At 41.7% G+C, this 15850-nt stretch overlaps 1 protein-coding gene across 6 annotated transcripts in view; it reads right to left on the bottom strand.

The window, feature by feature from the left end:
- LOC127628684 (myomegalin-like) overlaps positions 1–15850 on the bottom strand; it is a 55828-nt gene that overhangs the window by 20687 nt on the left and 19291 nt on the right. For 5 of the 6 annotated variants that reach the window (XM_052105472.1, XM_052105477.1, XM_052105473.1 and 2 more), the window contains exons 14-36: positions 15574–15744; positions 15387–15497; positions 14182–14319; positions 13912–14091; positions 13433–13627; positions 12055–12246; positions 11520–11652; positions 11258–11397; positions 11059–11175; positions 10814–10960; positions 10481–10593; positions 9690–9829; positions 6836–6967; positions 6597–6706; positions 6305–6439; positions 5721–5786; positions 5375–5556; positions 4856–5294; positions 2753–4334; positions 1840–1947; positions 869–1286; positions 426–646; positions 51–111 (exon numbers count right to left, since the gene is read on the bottom strand). In XM_052105472.1, coding sequence (XP_051961432.1) covers positions 51–111; positions 426–646; positions 869–1286; positions 1840–1947; positions 2753–4334; positions 4856–5294; positions 5375–5556; positions 5721–5786; positions 6305–6439; positions 6597–6706; positions 6836–6967; positions 9690–9829; positions 10481–10593; positions 10814–10960; positions 11059–11175; positions 11258–11397; positions 11520–11652; positions 12055–12246; positions 13433–13627; positions 13912–14091; positions 14182–14319; positions 15387–15497; positions 15574–15744 — 5231 coding nt within the window. The remainder of the gene's footprint in view (positions 1–50; positions 112–425; positions 647–868; positions 1287–1839; positions 1948–2752; positions 4335–4855; positions 5295–5374; positions 5557–5720; positions 5787–6304; positions 6440–6596; positions 6707–6835; positions 6968–9689; positions 9830–10480; positions 10594–10813; positions 10961–11058; positions 11176–11257; positions 11398–11519; positions 11653–12054; positions 12247–13432; positions 13628–13911; positions 14092–14181; positions 14320–15386; positions 15498–15573; positions 15745–15850) is intronic. The other variant, XM_052105476.1, reaches the window with a different exon arrangement.

Here is a 15850-nt window from a genome sequence, read left to right as displayed (position 1 = left end):
GATTATTGTGGCGGCTGCTTAGCAGATATCAAGCTGAAAGATATGCTCACCTGAGTGTCATCTCTGATGCCATCCCCTCCTCACCATCCATGCAAGCACCTCCTGATGAAACTAAAGGATAACGCAGGGAATAAAAGAGCACAAGTAAATACATCTCACACACATCCCTGCAGATGCATTGCAAAAGACGCAAAGACTGTGAGCTGCTCACTGAATGCCATTTGATGAGATATTGATGCACTGAGATGTTATATTACACTTTGCAAAGTAAATGTCATCAATTTTGTTCACACAAACATCCACATGATCTGTACCCCAGACCCCAAGTTATAACAGCCTTGCAAAACAGCTTTCCCCATCAACCAACAAACCAAAAAGGACATTCTTCATTAGTCTCTACAATCGCTCTGTATGTGCATATTTACCTTGCTCTAGTTTCTCCAGTAGACCCAGGCTGTGGTCCAGCTGCTCTATGAGTTGTGTACCCTGAACAGAGTGCATCTCGCTGGGCTGAAGCAACTCCTCAAGGGCCCCTCTGAGTTCCAGCAGCTGTTTACGCTGTTTGACGCCCAAACCACGAGACACACGGATCTGTTCCCGCAGCTCACACAACTCACGGGCCTGAGACTGGACTAGAGACTCAAATCTGTGGATAGAGAATAACATTAATGCAATAAGGTACAATTACACTAATTCACCATTGTAAAAAAGGTGTTATTTGGCAAAACATGAACTCCCTTGTGTAATAATATATGTAACATAACTCAAATGGCCAAATTGCTTTACTAAAATGGCAGACATAACATAATTTGACATAATAATTACTATAAAAAATTCTTCATCCAAGTAATATGACGATGACGATTACCTGGATGGAGAGCCTGACTGGCTGTTACTGTTCATAGTTCTCTCTTTCTCCAGCTCTGCGCTCAGCTGGGCGAATTGAGCCTTCATCAGCTTCATATTCTCTCCGTCCTCACATCCTCCACGGTCAGAGGTCACACTTAGGTGCTCGGATGACAAAGACTTTTCCCGCAGTTGTTGCTGGAGGTGCTGGATAATTCTGTGCTGTTCTTCAACCTGTGATCTGAGCTGCTGGAGGTGCTGGCGGAGCAGAGCAGGGTCAGCATTAGGGTCAGAGCTAGGGTCGCAGGGTCGAGGAGAGCTCAGGCTTGGAGAGCTGGGATACGAGGGGCTGGATGCTGTAGTGTCAGGAGAGAATCTGTGCTGCGTCCCCTGGAGGACAGGAGACAGAGCAGGAACCAACCGCAAAACACCGTCTACATCTGAACGATACACATAACAACATAATAATATCAAAATTTACAGATTAATACAAGCAATTTGAATAATGCTCATATAACTTCAACTATGAGGCCAGTCAAGTGCAGCTGTGCTCATGTTTGAAGAAAAAGACAAAGACACCATATTAGTTTTATCAAAGGTGCGCTAAACAATATGACTCAAGTCTTTATCCTATTTGAGTGAACATCATTTTTACATTTTTGTCAAATGTGCTTTTCAATTCTTTAGGAATAAAACTTTTAAGAGGACAAAAATGACTTAGTGCACCTTTAATTACACCAGAATTGGAATAGTTTGATATGATGCAAATCTTATCAAACCATGCTAAAACAAACTGAGTGTGCACACACATTAGCCCGAGGTTCACCATCTCTGAAAGGCTTTTCCATCGATCTCAGCATGCAGTCAGTACCAGTTTAGAAAGCAGTTTTCTTTTTTTTAAAGAGCCCTTTCCATGCAGAAACCCTGACATGCAATCGTATTAAGCCAATCTTTTAAGCAGTCATGCTCAGGTGTTTTTTTCCCCCTGACTACCTGTGCTACTGCCCTCCTCTCTCTCCGTCTCACTTCTTCCACTCGTTTCATACCCGAGGTCATGCGCCTCCACCTGCACACCTTTATCATCCAGTTCACCAGGGGGAGCTAGAGCATACAGGCATTGATGAAAACAGCAGCACTCGGGCACACCAACGAGCAACATGCTGACAAAGTACTCATAAAAATGTCTTATAGGCCTTTATCACAGTCCGTGTGTTGTCACATCCCGCTCCGAACAGTAGCATAACAAAACATCCACCCATCGATCTGTCTATGGATGATCGCAGTTTTTCTAAACGAAATAAGCCAAGTTGAATGCACTTGTCAGTAAACATCAGCTGTTTAATTGTTTCTTTGGAGTAACGACACACTTCAACGTGTTATCTACCATTTTAATGTGTGACAGTATCTGAGCGAGCGTGAATAACAGCGCACAGTTTACCGTTCACAAGGAGCTGCGCACACTGTTCAGCTGACTTCCAGAGAATGAAAGTGATCGCGTTGAAGTCTTTTAATGTAATTACTTTCATTACTGAAGCATGCTCATCTCCCGTTTCTGAACATAATACAGTTGTAGACTGGGGCATTTTCATCTCCGTTGCATTCATCGTACATCGCATTCAGTCGCGACTCGTGAGTGGACGCTTACCCAATCATCGCATTCAAACCACGAGGATATGTGAACACTGCCATCGAAAAAGACTGCAGCGGAAGTTGTTTTATGCTACTAATTGATGCTTCCGCGAATGCGGAAGTGTGATAAAGGCCTATTCTATTCCATTCCATTATGCTGTCTAACCGTTGAATTCCTGGTGAATGGAAGAATCTGTTGTGTGTATGCCCCATCAGAGTGAATAAGTTGTAGCACCTTCTACTTTCACTTAAGTGTATGTGTATATGCATGTCTCACCTTTGCGTGGATCAGATTGTTTGTCCTTGCTTGAGCTGTGCACAGCAATGACGGATTGAGCTATCGCCAGTTTCTCCTCTAATTTCCGACATGCTCTCTGTCTGTCCTTCAGGGCCTTCTGCAATTTCTCAATGTGGGCATCCTTCTGCAGGAATTCATTTTGAGGCATATCTCCACCTCCTCCACTTTCACCACGCTCACTGATATCACCTTTAACCCCCTCTTCCAGTTTGGTCAATTTCTGAGCACGCTCAATATGGATTTGAAGAAGCATCAAAAGGTTCTTATGAAGCTTCTGGTGCGAGGACACAGATTCCATGATATTTTGTTGCCGTAATGGTTTAGAACTTTCTTGGTTCTCTTCGCCTTGCTGAATGGGCGTGCTTGTCTTTTGTTGGTGTCTTTCGGTACAGGCTGGGTCCTCTAGAGACTCTCTATTGTGCAGCGCATGCTGTAGCTTATCAAGCCATTGTTGTACCTCTGAACTAGACGAGTTCTTCTGAAATTTGTTTTGAGTTGAGCAAAGATCTGCAAGAGACTGGACCGCCCCTTCGACAGCTTTAATGCATTCAGATAGACAGTCAGTCAATTGCTGCTGTTGCCATGATTGGACCTTTCCTTCCTGAGGGTCTGGGGTAGTGTGTTTCACCTCCAGACCTGTGGGGGCACTGTTTTGCTTGGCGTTGACCGATACGCTGAACTTTTTAACAGCTTCTTCTGCAGTCCAGAGCTTCGCCTGCAGCTCTGCATTCAGTGTGCACTGCTGCAACAGTGACTCCTGCATTAATTCCATCTGCCGTTGCAGGTCAGAATTACCTGGGCTTACACCGTCCTCACACTGCTGAGAGGATCTTACCTGTCTAACCAGCTCCTCAAGCCTCTCACAGAGAACCTGTGGGTCAACCTCCACATGGGCTGGGTCTGTGTGGCTACTCGTTTCATCCACATCTCGGAGTGATGCAATGGCAGACTCTGCCTTGTTCAAACACTCTAAGAGCTGTGCATTGAGTCTGTCTTTCTCCTCAACAGCTTTCTGAAGTTCTGCACACCGTTGCTGCAATGATACATCTACTGTTTGACCCAAACCACACTCGGAGTCCAGGCTGCATGCGGTGAGGTATGCAATGGTGGACTCTGCCGCTTGCAGGGCCTCCAGGTATTCTCGGTTGAGCCTGTCTTTCTCTTGTAGATCCACCTGAAGCTCCTCCCACTCCTGGACTTGTTGCTGTAGGCGAGAGATAAGGTCTTCCTTCTCCTGGCATTCTTGATTCAGCAGCTCTAACTGCACCATGAGCTCAGATTCTAGATTCTGGTCTGTGTTCTGTCCGATGTCAGTGTTCTGTTTAGTTCTAATAGTAGGACTCAGCCTGGAGTCTTTAACATGGTCTAATTCCAGATGTTCGTGCTGAGCAGACCTCAAAGACGTCTTGCTGTCGGTGCTGTAGTCGGACTCTTCCGCCCCAGTCAGGTCTCTATATCTGGGGTGAATTTGGTGTGAAATCTCCTCACAAAGATCCTCAGAACTCTGCCCAGAACTCCTACTAGGCCTCACTAGTACCGGGAGACGGGATCTCACATACGCCTGTAACAAAACAAATCAGTACAGGACTTAACATTCTCTGCAAAAATCATTTTGACTTCAGAAAAGACTTTAAGCAGTGAAAATCAGGTTAGACTGTGGACAGGGATGGTGTGGTGTCCTGGGTGAAGCTCAGGGCTGGTAATCAAAAGGTTGCTGGTTCAATCACCGAAAGAAACAAACTATGAGCCAGCACCGTGCCCATGTGCAAGACACTTAACTCTAGGTTGCACCAGGGGGACTGTCCGTTTTCAGAGCATGCTCAATACAGATTTGAAGAAGGATTTCCGATATATTCTATTGCCATAGCTGATGCTTTCTTCCAAAGCAAAAAGTACCCTAACCTCAGAAACAATCCCACTGGAATTCCATGGGGTTAAGAAACTTTTTTTAAGGGCAAAACGATTTTAGTCCATGGATTGCTCCCTACAACCAGCAACCCTTCAGTTAACTGCCCAGAACTTCAACCACTATACCACATCAACCTTCTACACAGATGTATAAGCAAGTAATATCACACTAACTGTATGTCTGGCCATGTGCTGCCTCTGACTTTTGCTGGGTATAGTGTTTTTGCCCGGTTTTACTTTTTGTTCTTTTTCTTCCATTTCTTTCTTCTCTCTTTGCTTGTTTTCTTTCAGCAGTGTGTGATCGTGCCTCTGTGAATCTTCACTTTCTTCTAGCTGTCGTTTTATCTCACTAGCCATGCTGACGATCACCTCTGGGTCTAATCGACTTCCGGTATCCGATATCAAGTTCTGCTGCAGTTGCTCCTTAAGAAGTCGGATGACCTTTCGGTGACCTCTGGCCTCTGAGCGGAGTGTCTTGACAGTATTCCGTAAGTCGCCATCCCGATCGCTTTCTCCAGAACTCTCTGCACTTTCTTTAGACTCAATGGAGTTTTCTTCCTTCGAGAGTCCACAGAGTTCAGATGTTTCTGAGCGAAGTTTGGCCACTTCCACCCTACAAAACACAATACTTGTTAAAATTCTGGTATGTATAATAAAAGCTACAATGCGATCACCAAATTATCCTAAATGCACCTGAGCTGAGAGACTGATTCTGCCCCAAAGTCTAGAAGGAGCGATTGGAGTTCTGCTTTTTTGGATTCATCCTTAAGGAGTCTGGACATGGGTGATGGGGTACTTTGCTCTCTCTGAGTCTGTGGTGGCTGTTGACTTTCACCCCAAGCCTCTGGAGAATGATCTCCCTCATCATGTCTCTCCTTAGAGATCAACAATGCATGCATTTCCAGATAAATTATAATGTACAATTTTAAGGTGATGCTAAAGATTACAGTAAGATCATACAAAATTGATTGATCAGCTTCATTGTTCATTGGTTTAAAAGTATTTACAACAGGATACAATTATACAGACTATCCCTTACCGTTGTATTTTGAGGCGTTAGTTTCATGACAGCTTTAGCGGCAGGCAGCTGCTCCTCCTGCATTTGCTACAGTAATGGGATGTTTCGGTGACACATGACTTAACACAAAATGCCATAACAGAAAAAAATACAAAGAAAGCAAACAGTAACAGTAGGATGGGGTGACTGCAGGTGATAATGGGTAAGAAAACGAGCCAGAAAGACAGAGGAGATAACAGGGGTTAGTAGGGATGGAATTGAGAGATAGAGAACTAGAGGGAGAAAAACTATTGCAGACACATGCATAAACATACACACTCATTCAGTAGACAAACGCATTAGAGAAACTTGTATTAAAAGTTAAATGTTAGAAAGACTCAACTACCGACATGAGGTCAATCATAAACTGAGAAAGCACAAAATTGGATGCTTAGAGGTTAAAGGTCACAGGTCAAGAGGTTAAAAGGGAAACAAAAATGGGCCCCATCTACAATGGGAGTCACAGCTGAAAATATTTCACCTTATTCCAAACAACATTTCCCAATATTCATGGCATTTATAAGGCAAAATTGGAAAGACTGTGCCTGTGAGGATGTAATAATAACCTTTAATATCTTGGTAGGAGTTGAAAGATTGATGAGGTCTGGCTCTTTCAGAGAGTCTCTTGGATCATTACCCACAATGCCTTTCTCAATCAGTCTCTTCTGTAGTTCGGCATTTACTGCCTGTAGCTCTAAGACCTTAAAGCGAGAGTAAAAATACTTAAAAGGGAACACTTTTGTTGCATTTATTTTCCAAAAATGTCCAAAAATGCTGGCCAAGGTTTCTTGCACTAAACACAGTCATGTTTTAGTTCTGCATGACCATTTGTATCATTTCACTATAATGTAGACTTACCTTTAGTCTGAGTTGCTCTATAGTCAAGTGCAGCAGCTCCTCCTCTGGCCCCTCCCCCACACATATACTCATGTAGGACGTCTGCTCGCCAATCAAACTCAGTGTGTCCACTTAAAAATATCAGATTAATTAGCATAAATATAAATAATAGTCTGAAAAACTGTTCAATCAGAGCCCTGAACAAAAATACCTACTTAATTTATTTGAATATTGGCTAAATGATGGATGCATGTATGTACCGGAATCGTTGGCCTGCCCGACCCCTCCTCCACGGTTCTGAATCTGCCCCAGTCGGGCTTGCAGAGAGACGTTCCAGCGCTGGGCTTCCTCCAGTGCGTCACGCATGCTCTCTAACTCTGAAGGGTTTGAACCTACACACACACACACACACACACACACACTTAGTAGCACATTCAATACATTTCAAAATGCTGATTATATCACCCTAAGATTTAGCATCTCAAAAATCTATACAACCTTATTCTCAACACATTTCATTTTTTTGTTCTTTTAATTACTTATAGAAGAGAAAAGAGAGGACAGAAAATGACAGGGAAAAGAGGGGGAACCGCGATTCAAACAAGCATCACACACGAGCACCACAGGAGCATGTGTGCTAACCGTTGTCACAGTTTTGACTGTTTCTGAAAGTCATTTCATGCAGAGATAAATATTGCACCAAGCTCTAGAATTAAACGGAGATGTCAAAGTAAACTGACTCAAAATCAAGGGAGAGAGCAGCCATAAGACATGTGCAGGAAGGAAGCTAATCAGGTGCTCAATAAGCATGTGCAGTGTCAAATAAAAATTAAAGATAATATTTAATTTAATTGTGGGAATAAAAAGAGGTAGATGATAAAACAGAGCTATTATTCTCATACAATCAAATAATGGTCTAAAACTACAGACCCCAGTTAACACCGCAGGTGGCGTCACGTGACACAACCCTATTCATTTTCAATGAGAACAGTTCAGAAAATGTTTACTTTATGCAAATCACGAACAACATTCACAAGCAACTACCAATGAGAGTAAAGACAGTGGAGCTCATGTCACCCGTCTCCAGGGCAGTGAGTGTGAGATACTGGAGTCGAGTGCAGGCAAGATTTCTGTGAGGGATTTCACTGTTCTATATCATTCGTCTCTAACCACATACATGGATATAGCCTAATACAAATTATGCATGGAAAACTGTCAGCATTCCGAGTGAGTTTGATTCCTACATTGTTAGATTGTTCATGATATGATGTTTTAAGCATTACTGCAGGTTATATAAAAACACTCTCTCATGCAAGATGTTCATTTTTAGAAGCAACAGAACTGATTCCTTGTCAAATTAGAATGATATCCAAGTTTTACCAGCAGTATAATCTGTCATCAGAATTTTCAAAGCTACTATGGCCAGACATGCAGTCCACCAATAACATTAAGCGACAGCAGTAGGAACTCCCACCAGCTCCACAGATTGCAGAGTCTAGCAACACCAAGTGACAATATCATTTGAGGTGTGAACGGGGCTTAAGTCTTATTCTTTTTAGGATTGAAAGGGCATCATATAAGGCAACAGTCACCCAAAGCAGATGGCCAAAAGAGGATTATAGGTAAACTGCAGAGTGCGCACGCACGCACACACGCACACACACACACACCTTCAGCCTATTTTTCAGAGTTTCTGTGTAATTGAGCAGTGTCTTTTTTGTTTCTGTATGCAAGCCTGAGTTCAGTCACAGGAATACAGTGAATTTATCAAGACGTTTTGATGGATGTAAAGGACAAACAGTGGCTTGTTTGCGAGATAAAATGATAAACAGAAGAGAAAGGCCCTTGTTAGTCTACATGAAATAGATATGTATAGGGAGCAGACCCTCATTCAGAATAGAATAATTGACTATTTTTTTTAAATTTTTTTTTTAAGTATGTTAAACAGAATGCATTTAGCAATAAACATTTTAAAAAGCAGTATGGTGAGGGGGACCTGGGTATCTCAGCGAGTATTGACGCTGACTACCACCCCTGGAGTCGCAAGTTCGAATCCAGGGTGTGCTGAGTGACTCCAGCCAGGTCTGCTAAGCAACTATTGGCCCGGTTGCTAGGGAGTGTAGAGTCACATGGGGTAACCTCCTCTGGTCGCTATAATGTGGTTCTCGCTCGCGGTGGGGCATGTGGCGAGTTGTGCGTGGATGCTGTGGAGAATAGCATGAAGCTTCCACATGCGCTATGTCTCCATGGTAACGCGCTCAACAAGCCACGTGATAAAATGCACGGGTTGACGGTTTCAGACGCGATTGAGATTCGTCCTCCGCCACCCGGATTGAGGCGAGTCACTACGCCACCACGAGCACTTAGAGCACATTGGAAATTGGGCATTTCAAATTAGAGAGATAAATAAATATATTACATAAAAAAACAGTATCCTGCATTGTAAAATGTTGCTACTATAATGCAACTTTGGAGAAACATCTTATCATTTGGCAGTCAAAAATAAAATGCAGTGTGCACTTTTTGTATGCTGCACAATTTTGGAAAATGTGTAAGGTCATCCGGGTATTCCATGCATTCATCCAAAATAAACAGTGTGCAATATACATACTTCATAGAGTAGAAATGTCTTTCTAAAATAAAAAGCTTATGAGTGTTTGTGTAAATGAGTACATGTTCAAAAGCAGGGGTAGGGTGAGTTTATTAGTGCTTGATCAGAGCCACACAGACAGCAAGAAGAATTTATTAGAATGAAAAACAATAAATGACTTCACAGTTGAGCGAAGGAACAGACCAGAAAACATACAGGTAAAACATGATGAATGAGAGTTAAAACAGCATAAATAATGGCGTGAAACATGCTTTACTGAGAGAACATGACAGTGAAGGACAGTTGGAAAACAGCAAAACAGAAAGACAGAGAGATGCACATGAGCAAGGACAGCTATGGTTGGAGAACAGTGAAAAGGGAGGATGGAGCAAAATCTTGAACGTTCTTAAAAAATGTCACCTATGTAGGCATGCTCTTACTAAGTTTTGAGACACAGTTTCTGTTTGTCTATCTTCAAAGCATGAGATCAGATTGGTTGTCAGTATTCTCTGTCTGTACTGCACCTTCTTTCTGATTGACTCTCTGGATCTCCCTCTGTAGCTGATCTCTGAGCTCTGTGTTCATCTGAACGCCACTCTCCAGCTGCTGTCTGAGGAGCGACACAGCTGTGAGCTCCAACTGTAAAGCCTGCAGCCTCCCAACACTGAAACAACATTGAGAAAAAGAAATGAAACGTCATTCAAATTTAACAGGCCTTTCACATTGCCGTCACATTACAATGGAACAGGGATGATTTTTGTTACCGTAAAAGGATAGTCCAGCCAAAAATGGAAAATTCTCTCATTTACTCACTCACTTATCATCCCAGATGTGTATGATTTTCTTTCTTCAGCAGAACACAAATTAAGATTTTTAGAAGAATATCTCAGCACTGTAGGTCCATACAATGCAAGTGAATGGTGAATAGAACTTTGAAGCTCCAAAAAGCACATAAATGCAGCATAAAAGTAATGCATACAACTTCCAATCCATATCTTCAGAAGTGATATGATAGGTATGGGTGAGAAACAGATCAATATTACGTTTTTCACCTACACCTATCATATCACTTCTGAAGACATGGATTTAACCATCGGAGTCATATGGATTACTTTTATGCTGCCTTTGTGGTAACTCTTGGACCCTGTTGACTTGCATTCTATGGACCTACAGAACTGAGATATTCTTCGAAAAATCTTCATTTGTGTTTTGCAGAAGGAAGAAAGTCATACACATCTGGGATGGCGTGAGGGTGAGTAAATGATGAGAGAATTTTAATATTCCTTTAACACTCAACAATAGCACATACACACACCTGTCATGCTCTTTGACAGCTCTGATGAGGTTGGAGTAGAGATGCTGCTCGGATCTCAGAGTGCGGTTTAACTCTGCCTGCTCAGTCACAAGATCAGACAGAGATGCCACATTCTACCAAAATAAAAAGCACAAGGTCAGAGGTCACCACAATACAGAAGGTGAAATAGAATCTCAGACTATCACCCCAAAAAATAACAAGGAACACTTTTATGTGATGTTTACGTGTATTTTAGTGTAAGGATGCTAACACGCATGTCTGCTTGACCTTGTGGAGTTGCACGTGTAGATCCATACCTGTAAGACTAACAGTTTTTTGGGTTTGTGTGTGTACCTGCTGTTGGCTATCTCCTCCAATGATGGTTCTCTCTCTCTGAGGGAGAGAAGAGAGACTGGATTCAGTCTCACCAGGTTGGGAAGCTTGATCACGGGTCAGAGGAGGTCGACGGTTTCCTCGCTGAGACAAACGGAGGTGGAGCTCCTGCAGAGGCGAGAACCGCTCAGTTACCATGGATAATACTCAAATAAAAAACTACAGTCAGACCATGAATTCAAAATGTGTGTTTAATGTACACTTACAGTGATAATTTCCTCTTTGGTGTTGAGTGTAGACGTAAGGGACTCAATATTGGCTGTCTGTCCCTCTAATTGTGTCTCCAGTCCTGAGACCATAGACTGAAGCTCTGCTAGAGATATCTGTCTCACACACAAACACAGTTACTCTGAAATGTTTGAAACACTGAAAAGTCCAGACATTCTCAAGCGATTGCAAACAGACCTTGAGCTGGTTCTCTCTCTTCAGTGCTGCATTCAGAGCTTCTGTTTTCTGGGCGAGCTCTTTCTTCAAAACCACAGCAGATTTCGTATTGACTGGAGATTTATCCATAGTTTCCTCACTGTTTCTCGTGCTCAGCTCAGCTATAAACACACATATTAGAGCTTTTCTTCAACAAATACATTTTTGTCACTTAAAATGTGCAAAAATCTAATCAAAACACATGATTATTTGTTGCATTATTTCTATAGAAACACCCTCTCACCTTCCCTTTCCTCAAGTTTATCCTGCAGCACCTGAATTGTCTGTCTCAGTTCCAGCACCTGAGGTGCCGGAGCTTCACCTGTTCTCATTTCCAACAGGATGTGATCTTTCTCCTGCCCACGTTCCAACAGTTTCTGTAAAACAAAGAGCATTGTGAACTTGTGAACAAATTCATAATGTTAATGATCTAATCAAGTACACAGTCGGGTTCTCTAATAGAAGTCTGCCATCAAAGAGTTTTTCGCAGAGGTCTGAAGGAGCCGACACAATTATGGCGTTTACTTGCAGACCTACATGTGATGCAGGTAGATGAAATTATACCATCTTATCTTTCGTCACGAAAATGCAGCAAACTAACATCACCGTCGACACTTGTGAGTTCAGCTCCATATAAATCAAGCTTTACGAGTGTTGTGAACACAGGCAATTTGTGTAAAAAAACTCAAATCTTCTGAGTGAGGGAAAAACATATGTGGTATCTGAAAAGTTAATCTAGCACTTAAATGGGTTTCATTTGAAATCATCTAATATCTCACATTAATGAGAGCGTCCTTCTCCGCCAACATGGCACGGAGTTCAGCAGTCTCTAGGTGACCCTCTTGTGTCAACGTGCTACTCAGTCTCTGTGATTTTCCAAGCTGCATCTGCACTTCTGCCAGCTGCCTGCGCAGATCCTGTAGTTCAAAAGTGTGATTGCTTGAAGCCTGTGTGTGACGCTCTGCACTTGCCTACGGACACAAAAATATACACATTATGCTAACACTGTGTGTGTGTGTGTGTGTATATATATATATACACACACACACAGTGGCTGGAATGGCATGAGGGTCTCCTAAGCTTAAAGGCACAGTTAACTTGGTGTATGTAAACTTCTGACCCACTGGAATTGTGATATAGTCAATTAAAAGTGAAACAATTTAAAAGTGAAACAATTATGTAAATGTGTGTGTACACACTCTCTCTCTCTCTGACCACTTTATTAGGAACACCTGTACACCTACTTATTTGTGCGATTATCTACTTAGCCAATTATGTGGCAGCAGTGCAATGCATAAAATCATGCAGATATGGGTCAGGAGCTTCAGTTAATGTTCACATCAACCATCAAAATGGGGAGAAAATGTGATCTCAGTGATTTCGAACATGGCATGACTGTTGGTGCCACACGGGCTGATTTGAGTATTTCTGTAACTGCTGATCTCCTGGGAAGTTCTGTCAGTGGATAATTTTTTTTAATAGCGATTAATCGCAGATTTGGAAAATGCTGAAATTTGACACTAGACATACTAATTTTTCCGTCAAAATTGTTGCGCATGAGAAATATAAAACGGCAAACGTTCAAAACGCGAAAGGAAACAACTCTACCCAGATTAGTCAGCGTGGCTCAATGGACAGATCAGTGCAGATCACATGCATTTACACATGGACTGTAGAAGGTCTTGGAAAGTGTATGTCCGTATGCCAGCATTAAATGCCACATTGAACTCAAAAGTCTTTTTGACAAAAAATATTTAATTCTGGTAATAGTTAAGACTTGATGTGCTTCTGTGATAATTAAAATGCACCTTACATAGGTAAAATCAAGACTTTTTAGTACATTAAATAGCATTAAAAGTTCCTTGCTCCATCAGTTAATCATTGATAAGAAGCGCTGTTGTGTGTGCTTGCAGTGCGTCCGTTAGTGCAGTGCCTCTGGGCGGACACATTACAAAAGTTCCACCCTCCCAAAAAGTGTTGGCTAATTCTGTATTAACTATAAATGTGTTAAATCGCATATAAGAACAATTAACGAGTTAAACTTTCTAAATTAATCGCATGCGTTAACTCCAACAGCACTAATATATGTACAGTATACATAAACATATAGAACACTAATGTATGAGCAAGTGTGTTTATTTGTGTATGTGTTGTTACCCTCAGTAGCTGGTCTTTGCTGCTGATTGTGGACAGCAGATTTTCCACAGCGGTCTGGTTCTCAGTCACCAGCCTTTCTCTGTCTTTCACCGCCTCTGAAAGCATGACCTCTGTGACCTTTAATCTCTGGCTCATCTGCTCTGCCAGGTCCCGACCCTGAGATTCTGATTGGCTTAGAACCATATTGGACATCTCCTGTAGAGCCACGAGAAATCAAAAGAGATTTATTTTGTAAAAATAGCTAACAGTTCATCTTCATATATAGACATTTACTACATCCAAACTAGGCCCAATGTGACAACATCGATGTCAAGTCATTTTTCTGTCCTGACTGAAAACAGAAATCCCATTTGAAGCAACAAAAGCAAGCCAGTATGAACATATCTGATGTTTGGACTAAAGACTGGTCACTGTGGGCGGAGCTACCTGGCAGCAATAAAAGAAACACAGGGAACAACAGTGCACGATCATGTGTTTACCTCCATGTCTTTTGATTTGTTGTCCAGTGCTTGTTGTAAGTGTTGTATAATAGAGTCTTTCTCTCTCAGAGCTCGCTGTAGGTTCTCTTCAGTCTCATTTTTACACCTCTGAAGATTCTTCAAGGTGTTCAACAGCTGCTGCAGCTCAAGATCTCTCTCCTTTATTAGAGCATCAAAACTCTATACACACAGACAGAAAGCAACTCATTACACCTCACAGAAACCCAATCATGCAATGAAACATTTTCAAGCATACACACAAACACTTACAGTAATGGTCTCTTCGTTGTGTGAGAGCAGGTTGTTGAGGTGTTCCACATCTCTCTCTTTCTCTCTCACACTCAGCTGTAACAAATGGATCTCATTTTCTTTCTCCTCCACAGCAGCAAACTTATCATCCAGTGCTTTCTGCACAAATAAACACAATGAGACCTCAGATATACCACAAGATTTTAGGTCAACCATATTTGGAATGAGACAAACATTTATCTGTGACCAGAACTACTGCCAATGGCAGTAAACATGTCAACTTCACGAGGAATTGTTTAGCTTTATGAAGTCAAGTGTTACCCTCTACTTGTTGATTTTATAATTCTTAAGTATGGACTTCATAATCTTTATTAGGACTGGGTAACAGAAAAGTGTGGTCCAAAGAAGAAATCCACGCATCTAATTTGTCACTGATAAATGTCACTTTTCATATTCTTTCTGTTCTTTAACCTCTGGCCAACTTGGTTGCAGTCGCTTGCTCTGACAAGCTCTATAGAACTCTCCATTGGAACGAATGGGAGGTGGCCGTCAACAGCGCATTTTTTGGCAAAATATTCTCATAAAAATTTGTGCCTCCTCTCTAGGTACCTCGTGTCACTACTAAAAGTGACCCGGCATCAAAGTGTTTTAAATTGTTTTGATCATTTTGAGGTCCCCTGTGTTTATTTTAACATTTATTTCACACCGCATAATCCCATCAAAGTGTTAAATGGTTTAAAGGAGTCATACTCTACACTTGTGAAGCATGTAAGTCCACTTAAGGTGTAAACCAAAAAAAACATAATTTTATGACAATTGCCAATCCTCTCTCTGACCCTTAGAATTATTATTATAAATGTTTTTATATATATAGTACAGTTGTAAGACTTCTATATAAAAATGATCTCTTATGATTGGCTAACCTCTTCACACGTGAAAACTATTGACATTGTGACAATATTACTGAATACAGAACGAGCGTTATGCATATGTTGGTGAGCTCATGGTTCTGGCATCACAACCACGATGATTTCTGAACGAGGAGTTTTGTCAGCTTAGTTTTAATAAACAGTGTTGTTTGACTGAGGATAAGCTTTGTGTTGTGAATGTTAGAGTATGTCTACATAGCACATTTACTTTTATTTCAAAAGAGCAAGAAAAATCCATGAGATGATAGATTTTCCACGATGACCTGTTTAAGAAAGAAAAAGAAAAGAGAAACAAACCTCGAGAGCTTTCTCTTTCTCCTTCAGCCGTGCTCTCAGTTTAGCCACCATGACGTCACCTCCATCCTGAGTCCTATTCTTCTCCAGATCTCTCACCATATTCATATAGTCCTGAAGAATAGTCTGGAGTGAGTGCGTGACTGAGTGAGCGAGAGATGACAGAGCAGTGTTGTGTTTGTGTGTGTACCTGTAGCTGCTGGTCTTTATGATTCAGGTTCGCTGTGAGACGGTCTATGGTGTTCTGTAGTTTTTGCTCAGAAGCACGGTTCTGTTCCTGCTGTTCTAGACGCTGCTGTTCTAGAGTGTTCTCTCTGTCAGTCAGAGCACCGTTCAGCTTCTTTAACTGGTTCTGCAAATCCTGCAGGGCAACAAATGAAAGAAATACAAAATAAAGAGTGAGTGGCATTGAGAAGTCTGAATCATTTTGGTAAATAAGTTTGATTGGTTCCAAGTTTGAACCAATC

The sequence above is a fragment of the Xyrauchen texanus genome, chromosome 35 (assembly GCF_025860055.1).
Source record: "Xyrauchen texanus isolate HMW12.3.18 chromosome 35, RBS_HiC_50CHRs, whole genome shotgun sequence".
NCBI lineage: Eukaryota > Metazoa > Chordata > Actinopteri > Cypriniformes > Catostomidae > Xyrauchen > Xyrauchen texanus.
Note: the sequence above shows the minus strand (reverse complement) of the source record. Positions and strands in the feature narration are given on the sequence as shown.